Raw genomic sequence first — 13,812 nt, forward strand, 5'->3', positions numbered from 1 at the left:
GTACCAGCATCACAGTGTTAATGACATTCCCCTGAGGACAAGATATCTGAAAAATCCTCAAATTTGTCCTCCCCACCATCTGCTTTTTTCTAGAATAAAGATCCCACCCACAACAGTTTTCCTATGGCCATGCTTTATGTCATTTCTATCTGTTCCTTTAAACCAAAGTACCTACAATGGTAGTAAGAAAAACAAAGGTAAAACCCTGTAGAGTTACAAAGGTCTTAGATAAGGGCAGAGTTGTAGTTGTTATAATAAGACATGGATTTCAAAGTCAGCTAGAGACACAACCAACCATAAAGATGGAGTACATTTGTATGAGAGGAATGTATATCTTTTCTGTATAAAATTGTAGAACTCTTACCACTAAAACATGAACTGCCTGAAGCTAAATTGTGTACCTCTTGTAGATGCTTACCTGTAGTTCATTCAGCATTACCTGTAGTTCAATGAAGAAAATAGGTATTTTGAGAGAATCATTGAATGTTATAAGTAATCTTGATGCTTTTGCATTTTCCTGTATGGATGCAGCTGAAAGTACCCATGGCAGACAAACCTGGTAATACAGTGAATTTCCGGAAGCTGCTACTGAACCGCTGCCAGAAGGAGTTTGAAAAAGATAAAGCAGATGATGATGTCTTTGAGAAGAAGCAGAAAGAACTCGAGGCTGCCAGTGCTGTGAGTATTTGCACAGAAAGGCAGTGTGCTTGTGCTCTCTGAGTGTTATCAAACAGAATTTTCATGAAGCTGGTTATATGTCCCTGCTACTTCAGTAGATGACTGTGGCCCTTTTATCATGTGGAGACATTATATTGAAGTTTAGAGGAATGCTTTATTCCTTTTAGTGCCACCTGTTAGAGCAACTCAACCTTCTAAGACAGGAATTCAGAGCCCAGATTTCAGAGAGGTCACTGAGTTCCAGAAATCTCCTGAAATGGATGCAAAGTTTTGGGTGTAGTTGTTTTCTGAGGAGTAGGTCTACAGTTGCTGTCAGATTCTCAGAGTATCCCTGGCTTCCACACGGGATAAGACCATGAGTCAGAGTGTATGTTCTTAGCATCTCGTGTGCAGTACAGTTGTCTTCATCAAGCTCCTATTACTCTTCCTTATACAACAGCCAGAGGAGAGGACGAGGCTTCATGATGAACTAGAAGAAGCTAAGGACAAAGCCCGGCGGAGATCCATTGGTAACATCAAGTTTATTGGGGAACTCTTCAAACTCAAGATGCTGACAGAAGCCATCATGCACGACTGTGTGGTGAAGCTGCTGAAGAACCATGATGAGGAGTCCCTGGAATGCCTGTGCCGCCTGCTCACCACCATCGGCAGAGACCTGGACTTCGAGAAGGCAAAGGTGAGCGCCCCAGTCTCAGAAGCACCCAGCATGGCCTCTGTCAGTCACAAAAGAACTAGAACCATGAATAGGAGTGTTCCATCTCACCCCGGCAGTCTAGGCTGCCGCTTTGTCTTCTCTTTTGCCCTTTTCATTGTCAGTGTTTGGCCATTGAGCTCCTTACCACCTTTCCATCATGGTAAGAAGTGAAGAGGGTCCCAAATTATATAAAGGCCACCTTGTGAATTGTTCAGATTATTTGTCCCTTTTCCTTTTTATGCGTGACCATTTCACAGGTCATTTTTATGTATAGCAAATTGTCGGCAGAAATAAGAGGAGAATAGCTACTGTGGGCCAGGACTGAGGATGTTACAGAAGCGAAGACCCAGTAGTTTTCTTAAGTTTATGCTTGAATTAACCGCAGGGCTATCTAACTATAATATAAGAAATCATTAACAATATTATGACTCAAACATAACATGGTGCTCTCCAAATAAGGGGTAGGAAAATTAGAATTGCTTCAAAGAAGTAATATCAGAAATGTTTCATAACATCTGAATCAGCTGGAATTATGTTTGTGGCAAAAAAATCCCAAATATGGTGGTTTATGCAAGATTAAGGTTTATTTCTCACTCACGTAAATAAAGTTCAGAGGTAAGAAATCTGAGGCTGGTTTGGTGGTCACAGGTGACAAACAGTCCATTTCCTCCAGCTTAACATTCTGTCATCCCCAAGGTATAGCCCTTGTCCTTACATTCTCAGCAGAGAAGGTTGGAAAGGGGCAGAGGACATGGCCACCTCTCTTAAGGAAGGTTCCAGGGGCTGCAGCATGACACTTCCATTTGCATTCTGTTTGCCTGTCACATGACTAGAGCCCTCAGCATACATAATCTTTTTTTTGGGCATCATATGCTCAATTAAAAATTCAACCTCAGGCGCCTGGGTGGCTCAGTCGTTAAGCATCTGCCTTCGGTTCAGGTCATGATCCCAGGGTCCTGGAATCAAGTCCCACGTCAGGCTTCCCACTCAGTGGGGAGTCTGTTCCCTCTGCCTCTGCCTGCCGCTCTGCCTACTTGTGCTCTATCTCTCTGTCAAATAAATAAAATCTTAAAAAAAAAAAAAAATTCAACCTCATTATCTTTTGGCTATAAGTTGTATTCCTAGGCCATTTAAAAGTTTTATATGGTAAAATTACACTAGAATTCTTCAGCCAGGAATACTGAATGGTTTTGTCTCTTGCAGCCACGTATGGACCAGTATTTTAATCAGATGGAGAAAATCGTGAAAGAACGAAAAACCTCATCTAGGATTCGATTCATGCTTCAGGATGTGATAGACCTAAGGCTGGTAAGTAGAAAAATGTAAGGCAACTACTCCAGTCTTTTTTGAGGAATTGGACTGGGGAGGATGTCCTAATATGTACATGTGTAAAAACTTAATGCTGCAGGAAGGACTCCCAGAACTGAATTGACTCACTTCCATGACAGAGCTGTGTGAAAGGATACAAAGCATATATACGTGCCTCTTATATTTCTTCTCTCTGTGCTAATTATGAAACCACATTGCATTTTTTAAATCAGCCATTCTGAATTCAAACTGTGGTCAGTTAAATTTAGTTTTAAGGTGCTAAATAATCAGGAGTCCTCATCTTCAAAATGATTATAATTAACTTGCCTGAGGGGCACCTGGGTGGCTCAGTCGTTGAGCATCTGACTTCAGCTCAGGTCGTGATCTCAGGGTCCTGGGATCGAGCCCCGCATCAGGCTCCCTGCTGTGCGGGAAGCCTGCTTCTCCCTCTCCCACTCCCCCTGCTTGTATTCCCTGTCTCACTGTCTCTCTCTTTGTCAAATAAATAAATAAAATCCTTAAAAAAAAAAAAATTAACTTGCCTGAGCCTTACATATTTATTCTCTAAAATGAGGATATTGCCTACCTTGAACGTGTGTTACAAAGCTTCAGTGAGGTGATTATGTAATGTGCCCAGCTCATAGGAGATGGTGTTTCTTCTCTGTTGTTTTTCCTGTATATCCTCCTGTTCTGCTGCTGCTGCTTCTCATTTCTCATAACAGGTGCAGTGTTTACTACTGCCACCTCTTTTCTCTCTTCTTACTTACTACAGCTGACCCTAAACTAGAGAAAGAATGCAGGTCCTAGCTCTTCCCTGCCCTATACCCAGACTACATAGCACTGGTGATGGTTCTTTATCTTGCTAAAGGTTAAATGTGACCTCACTATTCTTCTTATTACCAAAGCCACTACCAGGTGATCAGAATTTGTGTGCTGATTTGAACCTATTTGCCATCCTTGCCTCTAGCAAATGTAAATAAATGTAAAAAACTTCTTCGCCCATGCCCTCAATTACTTGTACTTCTATCAGATGTTGGGATTATGGCTGGGAAGGAAGGGGAGAAGTATAATTGTAATGAGACAACTTGTCTTGTCCTTAATAGGATAACCAAAGGGCAGAGAGGTGGCACTTTGTGCAGGATATCAGAGCCATGATATGGGAGGAAGAAAAATGCTAGTCATTCTCGATTTAGAGCCCCCATGGAATGTGATATGAATTAGGTACCAATAACCCAGATTAAGACAAGGCCAAAGAATTCTGAGCTTCTTGGTTCCTATCCTGCCTCCTCCTTACAAATACACAAGATGATTTTTTAAAAATACATTTGGATCAATCTTTCACTCTTTATTCATTGGCTATTGGAATACTCAGTATACAGTAGTTCAAGGTTGATTGAGACAAATTTAAATTTTTTTAAAGATTTATTTGAGAGAGAGGGCACATGGGGATAAGGAGCACAGGGAGAGGGAAAGAGAATCTCAAGCAGACTCCCCGCTGAGCACAGAGACTGATGTGGGGCTCGATCTTACAAACCTGAGATCGTGACCCAAGCCGAAATCAAGTGTCTGATGCTTAACCAACTGAGCCACTCAGGCGCCCCAAGACTAATTCTTTGTCTCTAATCCCAAACTGCACATGGTGCCATCTGTAAGACAGATGAAAAAAGTACTGTAGTACATATTTTAAATATATTTTACACTTTTCCAGCAGTAAGAAGTATAAAATAGATTTTCAAAATTTTGTTATGTTCATTTTTTGTTTTCTAGCTGATAATGTTGTTTTCTTCTTTTGTAGTGCAATTGGGTATCTCGAAGAGCAGATCAAGGGCCTAAAACTATTGAACAGATTCACAAAGAGGCTAAAATAGAAGAACAAGAAGAGCAAAGGAAGGTCCAGCAGCTCATGACCAAAGAGAAGAGAAGAACAGGTGAGGGGTGGAGTCCACTGGGATGTTAGGAAAACTAGGGAGATGAAGGACAGATGTTTAAGAATTCTATATTTAGATGTGAAATGACATCAGAAAGAATAAACCAAAGAATAGAGTGGTAATTGGTAAGTGAAGCAGTTTCACCTGGAGACTGGTTTTTTGAGTAAAAGCCAAGAATGCAGGACTCAACATGGTTTCTTGACAACAAGACTTTATTGAGCATCTTCTGTATACTGAGAATTGGGAGGGATATAAAAAGAAGTGGAAGATACAGTTTCTTTTCTCTGAAAGCTTACGGTTTATCTGGAAAGGCAAAACTAATAAAGGGAACATTTGTCAAGTAGAAGATAATACCAATTATGAAATGTATTCTCAATTAAGATTGTTAAAACTCAGAGGAGAAGAAGAAAGCTAGAAGAGATCTTTACTTGAGGAAGGCACCCTTGAACTGGGTCCTGGTGGATGCTAAATATTTGGAAGGAAAGGAATAATTTTAGTCATGAAATTAAAATAAACATATATTGGAAAGAGGCATAGACAGGCCTGATTGGAGCAAAATTTAAGTGTTCAGAATCAGTGGGAAAATGTTTGTCTGGAAGAATGAAGCCAGATTAAGAACTTTTGACTTTGTACATGGTAGACATTAAGGAGCCATCATAAATTTTTGAACAAAGGGATAATATCATGCTAGTGGTATGTAAATAAAACAAATCTGTTGCTTTTTACACGATGAATCAAAGGGGTACACTGAACTCAGAAATGTTTCGTTGCTGAAATCCTGGTAACAATAATTATAAAAGGAAGAAATGGGGAAAATGTGAAAGGTGAAATAGAAGGCATTTTACACTGGAGAAAATAGGAAGTTCATTGACTAAGTTTAAGAACATTGGAAGAGGAAACTTTTTCAGAAGGGAAATGATCATTCTTCTCATAAGCCTGTTTATTTTGGGATGGCAGGAGGGCATCCAGATAGGAGCGCTCATTTGTCCACTGTGCTGTTATGTGAGCACGCTAGTTACTGGGTCATGTAAGTGTAATGGTTGAGAGCATAGACTCTGGAATCAAACTGTTTGGGTTTGAATTTCCGCTCTCCTTCATAGGATTTGTGTGAGGATGAAGTGAGGCATAATATGTAAAGTGTTCAGCATAGCAAATGGCACATAGTAAATACTCAACAACCATTAACTATTATTTATCACAGACAGTAGAGCTCATAGTGAAGTTACAAGAGATGAATCCTCCATGGAAGAAAGTGTACTTTTAAGTTTCATGGGACACCACACTTCCTCACCTACCTCACCATAGAACCTAGCAGAGTGCCTTTCACATAATGACTTTTATTTATTATTGAACTAGATTGAAAGCCCAATCCATGGAAAGATGTCCACAGATGACTAAAGGAAGAAAAGAACTCTTGGAAAAGTAACAGATAAAGAACAACTGGAGAGGAAGGAGTACTAGGATATAAGAAACAAACAAGAAACAAGTTTGTTCATGATCAGTAATGTCAGCACAAAGAAAATCACGTATATGAGGATCAGAAAAGTTTTTGGATAGACAGTTTGGTGGTCTTACATTCAACAAATATTAAGTGCCCATCACTTAACAGGAGAGACAAAATCCCTTCCTTCGTGCAGCTTACACAGTACCAGGGGGATAGACAACAAACGCTCAAATAAAATATGTAATTTTGTCAGATCATTTTATTCTAGAGAAAAAGATAAAACAGGGAGGAAGTGTGGGTGGTGCCAGGCTTGGTGGGTAAAGGTGCAATTTTAAATAGGGTGGTTGGGGTGCCTGTTAAAGTTGGAATTTGAGTGAAAACCTGAAGGAAGTATGAAGGAATTAAGCCATATGGATATCTGGGGAAAGGTTTTTAGGCAAAAGGAATAGTAAGTAAAAGGCTCTGAGGTAGCATTTTCAGGGAACCGCGAAGAGGCCAGTGTGGCTAAAGCAAAGAGCATAGGGAGAGAGTAGTGGAAGATGGGATTTGAGAGGCAGGAGGCTGGATTACTCAGAGCTTGTAGGCCATTTAGAAGTAATACAGTTTTTTGTCTGAGTGAGATGGAGAGATTAACAGGAGTGTTTTGAGTAGAGAAGTGACAGGACCTGACTTACACTTAATTAGGGTCATGCTGACCGCCATGATACAGACAGTTGAGGGTGGAAGCAGTGGAGCTAGTGAAGATGTTTTTATACTAATCGACCAAGTGTTGCTGGTGAAAACCAAAATGGTAGTGTTGGTAGTAATAAGAAGGAGCTAGATGCTGAATATATTGTAAAGGTTGAACTGACAAGATTTGCTGCCAAGTGTGAGAGAAATAGGAATCAAGGGTTTCTGCCTGAGCAGCTGATGGTTTGGAGAAGCAGGTTTTGGGGAAATGAGCCAAGTGTACTGTGTCATTTGACACTATTAAGTGAAATAAACTTTGTAATAAATAATTTCCATCTGATTTCTCCTGAAGTATTCTAATCATGCACTATAAACACTAGATTTGGCCCTTGTGTGTCTAGCACTGAATCTCTTGTATCAGTTACTTTCTCCTAGGTCGGCTCTCAGGTATTTCTACCTGATATCTTCATTTCGTCCTGGATGTTAAAGAGATTGTCAGCAGTGCTTTAACAATCTCTTTTGTCCTTTTCCTTGATTTTCATTGGAGCTGCTGAGTTGAAAATACTGCTCACTCTTTCACTGTCAAACTGACTTGAGGTAGATGAGAGACTGGTTCACTCTCTTCTCCCTGCAGGCGTCCAGAGAGTGGATGAAGGTGGATGGAACACTGTACAAGGGGCCAAGAATAGTCGGGTACTAGACCCCTCAAAATTCCTTAAAATCACTAAGGTGAGTATGACATTTAAAACACAACTTATAACAGCCTGAGAACGTGACTCTCAAAATTATTTCTTGTTCATATAAAACAGCCATACTGCAGATATTATTGGGGAGTGTTTTTTTTTTTTAATGCAGATGCTTTTCTACAAGTCAGTATTGATCCGTGTGTTCTTACTACTTGTCCTGGTGTTCTTCTCATTTCTTGGAGGGTTTACTAAGGTGGAAGTGACAAGTTTAATTCCTAAAGTTAAAAGATGCTTATTATAAGAGAGATGATGATAATGATACTAAAGTAGCTATAAATTATAAGCTTTATACAATGTATCCTTAGCTCTGGGGAAGAAGCAACTATCTGTTTAAGCCTTACTTGAAAGGAATATAATGGTTTGCCATATCCAAAGCCTAAAAGAAAGCACAGAAGACCTACTACTAGAAATCATTCTGTGATGAAGATTTAATATGTTCAGCCTTCTTCTCTCTTGAGAATCCATGGGCGGTAAGAGGAAATAGGTTTCTCTTAGCAGATGTTTTCAGCAGAAGTTGATCACTGTAAGTCAGGTGAAGAACCTTGGAGAACATAGAGAAAGTGGCATTACCTTTTGTAGAAGTGGAAGCTTCTACAGCCCAGTGGGTTTTAGAAATCATTTGGAAGTCTAGTTTGATCCTTCCTGTGGAATACACTTTCCATAGTTCTGAAAATCGGCAGCCTACCAGTAGGATACTAATAGCAATCTAAAGCTAATGTGGAAACATCAAATGAAAGAAGAGAACTGACAGAAAAAAAAAGACTGAGAAAACTGGAAGAAGATGGGCTATGTCATTTTCATCTTGTCAAAGTATTGCTTCAGGATAGAACATTCCTTCTCTAGATTGCTCTTGATTTTAATTAGCAAGGATCTTGTTCTCTAAGATTCTGGTACATTCTTCTAGTTATTTATGTCTCATTGCAGGGATTCCATTGCTGAATACAGCTTGATTCCCATCCACTTCTGTTTCTAGCAAGAGACTGTTTTAACAAAAATCTTATGTTAAGAGAATCCCTCCAACATCAACCCCAACATCTTTGAAAATAATATTTGTGTTTTTAAATATTGTTTCCATGCATGGATGCTATAAAAAAAGAATAATTTTGGTATTAAAACTACAACATTATTAATATTTTTCAAGCTTGTAAACTTTTAAAATAAATTTTGTGTATATTCAGGTAGTTACACTATAGGTACTCTACTTAAATACTCTAGAAATAAAGTTCAAAACCTTTAAACAAATGCATTGTTAACTGGGAGAGATTTGTGTGACAGCATGTGGTAGAGCAAGGCAGCACTATTGGAATTTATGAACACTTTTACTACAAAGAACTACATTGCAGCTTACTGTGGTATGTGTTTTCTAATTAGTATTACATTCTAATTCTATTCACTTTTGCTAAAGTTGTGTTTGGGGGATTAAACCTTAGGCATCTTAACTTCCTGTCTAATATCCTATATTCACTTTTTTCTTATTCCCTTTTATTGAATATTGCCATTCCACTTCTCCATCCTTATCCCCCACGTATTAGGCTTTGCTGAAATATGAAATCTTTGTGCCATTTGACCTGTTTTCTAACAGTAATGTGAAGAGATTAATGAGTTAATTTTGTAGTATACAAAATTTATATATTCACTGGGCATTACTAGACAGGAGGAATTACTAGAAACTACTTACATTTAGTCAAATGGTGTACCATCTTAGAGGACCTGAACACATTCTCCAGACCAGTGGTTCCAAACTGTTTTGTGGAAGCTGGATTCCAGGAAAGTAGTTCAGGGTCCACCAGAATCCCATGTGAATGTGAACAGCTCCAGTTTCTATTTCTTAAATTGGCATTCCAAGGACTTTTTTTTTTGCCCAAGTTGGTTTTCACTGCACTGAAGGGGAAAAGAAGATAAACCATTCTAGGGGCACCTGGGTGGCTGAGTTGGTTGAGCAGCTGACTCTTGAATTCAACTCAGGTCATGATTTCAGGGTCATGAGATCGAGCCCAGCATTGGGCTCTGTGCTCAGTGGGGAGTTCACTTGAGATTCTCTCTTTCCTTCTCCCTCTGCCTCTCCCCGCCACTCACATGCATGCTCACTGTGTCTCTCTAAAATAAATAAATCTTTATGGAAAAAGAAGATAAACCGTTCTCGAATGTTTCCTATAATTGGTTTGTGGTCACTTATGTTACAGCCCACAATTGATGAGAAAATTCAGCTGGTACCTAAAGCACAGCTGGGCAGTTGGGGAAAGGGCAGCAGTGGTGGAGCAAAGGCAAGTGAGACTGGTAAGTATGAAGTGTCCCTTCTCGGGAACCTGGTCAGTATTCACCTTATAGCACATTCCCACAATCATTTAATAATGGTTTTAGGAAAAGATCTATAGACGAAGCATGCCCAAACTTACTGGTGTCCCTCTCACTATGGATCCTTAGGTATTTTAGATATTTACAGTTTTTTTAGTTCAGTTAGGCTGTTTAAGACTTTAATCTCTTAGGTTCCCTTGTTAAAGTTGATACTCACAAACTCAGTATAATTAGAGAAATTACTAGTACCCCAAATGAAAAAGAAAACTCATTTTGCTAAGAAAAAGAATTGTAAAAGGGAGTTGTAAAAGAACTAGAGTGAAATATTTTTCAAAATACTTATCAAAAGTCAGATTTTGGGGCACCTGGGTGGCTCAGTCGTTAAACGTCTGCCTTCGGCTCAGGTCATGGTCCCAGGGTCCTGGGATTGAGTCTCACATCGGGCTCCCTGCTCGGCGGGAAGCCTGCTTCTCCCTCTCCCACTCCCTCTGCTTGTGTTCCTTCTCTCGCTGTGTCTCTCTCTGTCAAATAAATAAATAAAATCTTTAAAAAAAAAAAGATTTTGAGAGATTTTACCTTAGGACTCAAATGTTTAGATCATCACAAACACATCTTTTTAAAAAAGCTAGGGAAGTCCAAAGGAAAGTAAAAAACTTCAGTGTTAACGCCTTTCCATATTTCCCTTGTACTAAGTAATTTTGATCTTTGATTCTTTAAATTTTAAAAAATTGTGTTACTGGGATGCCTGGGTGGCTCAGCCAGTTAAGTGTCTGCCTTCAGCTCAGGTCATGATCCCAGGGTCCTGGAATCAAGTCCCAGATCAGCTGAGCAGGGAGCCTGCTTCTCCCTCTGCCTGCCGCTCCCCCTGCTTGTGCTCTCTCTCTCTCTCTCTCGCTGACAAATAAATTAAAAAAACAAATCCTTAAAAAAATTTGTTACTCACTTAAGCCCACATGCAAATTTTACATATAAATACATAGGATTTATATTAGCTTTTGTAAGTGCAGTATTGTGTTTTATTTTTGCTTGGCTCTCTCCTTCCCTGTCTACCATTCCCACCCCCTTCCCTACCTAGGATAATTTATTATGTTTTTAAAGCAGCAAATGGTTGTAATGAACAAAGATTTCTAAGTTTTGGGGGTTTTTTGCAGGCTAATTCCTTCTTTTTTATTCTTATTTAATTAACATGTAGTGTATTATTAGTTTCAGAGGTTGAGTTTAGTGATTCATTAGTTGCATATAATAACCAGTGCTCATTACATCAAGTGCCCTCCTTAATGCCCATCACCCAGTTACCCCATCCCTCAGACAGACAAATTCCTTCTAACATTATGCTTCTGAGTATGGTCTATGGACCAGGAGATTGACATCACCTTGTTAGGCTTGTTAGGAATACCTAGTCTCCAACAATCCACCTTTCTCCCAAGGGAGGCAGATGAATTAGAAGCTGCATTTGAGGGATGCCTGGGTGGCTCAGTCAGTTAAGCGTCTGTCTTTGGCTTAGGTCATGATCCCGAGGTTCTGCTCATCTGGGAGTCTGCTACTCCCTCTCCCTCTCTGCTCCTCCCCACCACTCATGCTCTCTCTCAAATAAATAAATAAAATCTTAAAAAAAAAAAGGCAGCTGCATTTTTATCATGCAATTTGTATTTTTTTTCCCCTCAATCCTCAACACCTATAGATGCCTTACGGTCAAGTGCTTCCAGTTTAAACAGATTCTCTGCTTTGCAACCTCCAGCACCTTCAGGGTCTACATCATCTACACCTTTAGAGTTTGATTCCCGACGGACCTTAACCAGGTAAGAAGTCGACTAACTTACTTGTCAATGTCTGTTCTCTCTGTATCATTCTCTCTCTCTCTCTCTCTCTTTCACACACACACACACACACACAGGCATGCCCACATAGACTATGATAATCATCTTTATGGCATGGATACCTCTTATCCCTAAGGTTGATTTTCTTTTTCTTTTCCTCCTTTGATCTTCACATTCTGTAATTTCCAAGATAAGAACATAATTGAGTGGTAGATTTGGGATGGGGTGGAAAGGAAGAGCAGGTTACCTGTCAAGTTTCTAATAGCTTGTTTCTTAAGAAACCAAACCCACCCAAATAGCCCTGGAGGCTGGTGGAGGGCTTGCTAAACTAATGCCTCAGTATGCTCTAGATTAACCTAACACTCTGAAGCACATGAATTAAAGGGAATGGATAGTCTATCCGTATGTTTTTCTGTCACGCTGTTTTTCAAGTTATGTTTGAGGCTCTCCTTTGTTTCTCACTGTTCTCTGTATTTTACTGTCTACTTTCATTTTCGTAGGACTGATATAGTGAAGTGTTCCGTTGGTTAGCTTACAGAGAATAAATAAAGACCTATAGAATAATGACAGAAAACAACATTTTTTATTTTTTAAAATTTAAAATTTTTAAAATTTTATTTATTTAAGTAATCTCTACATCTAGCATGGGGCTCGAACTTACGACCCCAAGATCAAGAGTCACACAATCTACCAACTGAGCCAGCCAGGCACCCCTCAAAATTTTTGACTTAAGCGCTTTTAGTGCTAAAGTTGCTTTAAGCTCTCAAACTTTTTTTTTTATTTTTGTAATCAGTTTGACCAGGTAGACTTTCTAAACTATGTTACTGTTCCCTTGGCTTCTGCAACAAAATATACTTAGCATAATTCAACTTTTAATGATGGCTCAGATTACCATTAAGCATCATTTGTGGGGCGCCTGGGTGGCTCAGTCATTAAGCATCTGCCTTCGGCTCGGGTCATGATCCCAGGGTCCTGGGATCGAGCCCTGCATTGGACTCCCTGCTCAGCGGGGAGTCTGCTTCTCCCTCTCCCACTCCCCCTGCTTGTGTTCCCTCTCTTGCTGTGTCTCTCTGTCAAATAAATAAATAAAATTTTTTAAAAAAAACATCATTTGTGCTTTTGAAGTATTTGTGGCTCTTTGCTCTGCCATAAATTTCCCCTGATGGCCCTGCGTTTTGAGTACTTGTGTATGTTCTTTCAGAGGTTAGATCGTTGTTGTGCCTCTAGTCATTTCTCTTCTCTCCCTTTTAATTTGCTGCTCCTGATCTGCTATGGGCCAAGGAACTATTTGCCTAGCTCATTAGAATTATCTAAACAGGAAGTATAGGGAGTAAATAGGGAGATAGGAAGATTCTCTCTTAAATAAACTGTGTGACTTTGGCCATGCAAAAACTACTTCTGGGGTGCCTGGGTGAGGCAGTCGGTTAAGCATCCGACTCTCAGTTTCAGCTGAGGTCGTGATCTCGGGGTCATGTGATCACATTAGGCTCAGCACAGAGTCTGCTTGGGACTCTCTCCCTCTCGTTCTGCCCCTCCCCCCTGCACTCAGTCCTGTGCTCTCGCTCTCTCTCAAAAATAAATCTTTTTTAAAAACCTACTTCTAGGGGCGCCTGGGTGGCTCAGTCGTTAAGCGTCTGCCTTCGGCTCAGGTCGTGATCCCAGGGTCCTGGGATCAAGCCCCACATCGGGCTCCCTGCTCAGCGGGGAGCATGCTTCTCCCTCTCCCACTCCCCCTGCTTGTGTTCCCTCTCTCGCTGTGTCTCTCTCTGTCAAATAAATCTTTGAAAACAAAAAACAAAAAAACCTACTTCTACTTGGTTCTCAAAATATTTTACTTATATTTGAAGTTTCTGAATAAATTCTGTAATTTGTAATTACAGGTAATTATAGGTCTTTATTCATTCTCTGTAAGCCAACCAATAGAGCACTTCACTATATGATACATAGTGATACCACGTTTGTTTGGTATTCTCTCACTTTTTTAGCTCATACATTCATCATTATCTTCTTTATTCGTAAAAAATTTTAAAAACTAAAAGAGTTGCCATTGGCATTTTAAAATTTTAAGTATCCCTTTTAACATTTGCGAAAAAAGTAAAAGCATGCTTAACATTCTCTTGAAAGCACTGATTTTACTTGTTTATATAAATACAGTTTGAAGTATAATTGGTGGCTCACACCTTTGAAGTTATGTGTGAAAAATTACTCTGCATACTTTTAGAAAGTCTAAGTG

General features: G+C 39.6%; 1 protein-coding gene across 24 annotated transcripts in view; it reads left to right on the forward strand.

Annotated features, from left to right (window-relative positions):
* The window catches only part of EIF4G3 (eukaryotic translation initiation factor 4 gamma 3), a 332,624-nt gene that overhangs the window by 282,712 nt on the left and 36,100 nt on the right, over window positions 1-13,812 (forward strand). For all 24 annotated transcript variants that reach the window (XM_036099078.2, XM_078073724.1, XM_036099079.2 and 21 more), the window contains 7 exons: window positions 532-678; window positions 1,118-1,354; window positions 2,576-2,680; window positions 4,476-4,608; window positions 7,356-7,450; window positions 9,651-9,744; window positions 11,444-11,561. In XM_036099078.2, coding sequence (XP_035954971.1) covers window positions 532-678; window positions 1,118-1,354; window positions 2,576-2,680; window positions 4,476-4,608; window positions 7,356-7,450; window positions 9,651-9,744; window positions 11,444-11,561 — 929 coding nt within the window. The remainder of the gene's footprint in view (window positions 1-531; window positions 679-1,117; window positions 1,355-2,575; window positions 2,681-4,475; window positions 4,609-7,355; window positions 7,451-9,650; window positions 9,745-11,443; window positions 11,562-13,812) is intronic.

The sequence above is a fragment of the Halichoerus grypus genome, chromosome 5 (assembly GCF_964656455.1).
Source record: "Halichoerus grypus chromosome 5, mHalGry1.hap1.1, whole genome shotgun sequence".
Taxonomy (NCBI): Eukaryota; Metazoa; Chordata; class Mammalia; order Carnivora; family Phocidae; genus Halichoerus; species Halichoerus grypus.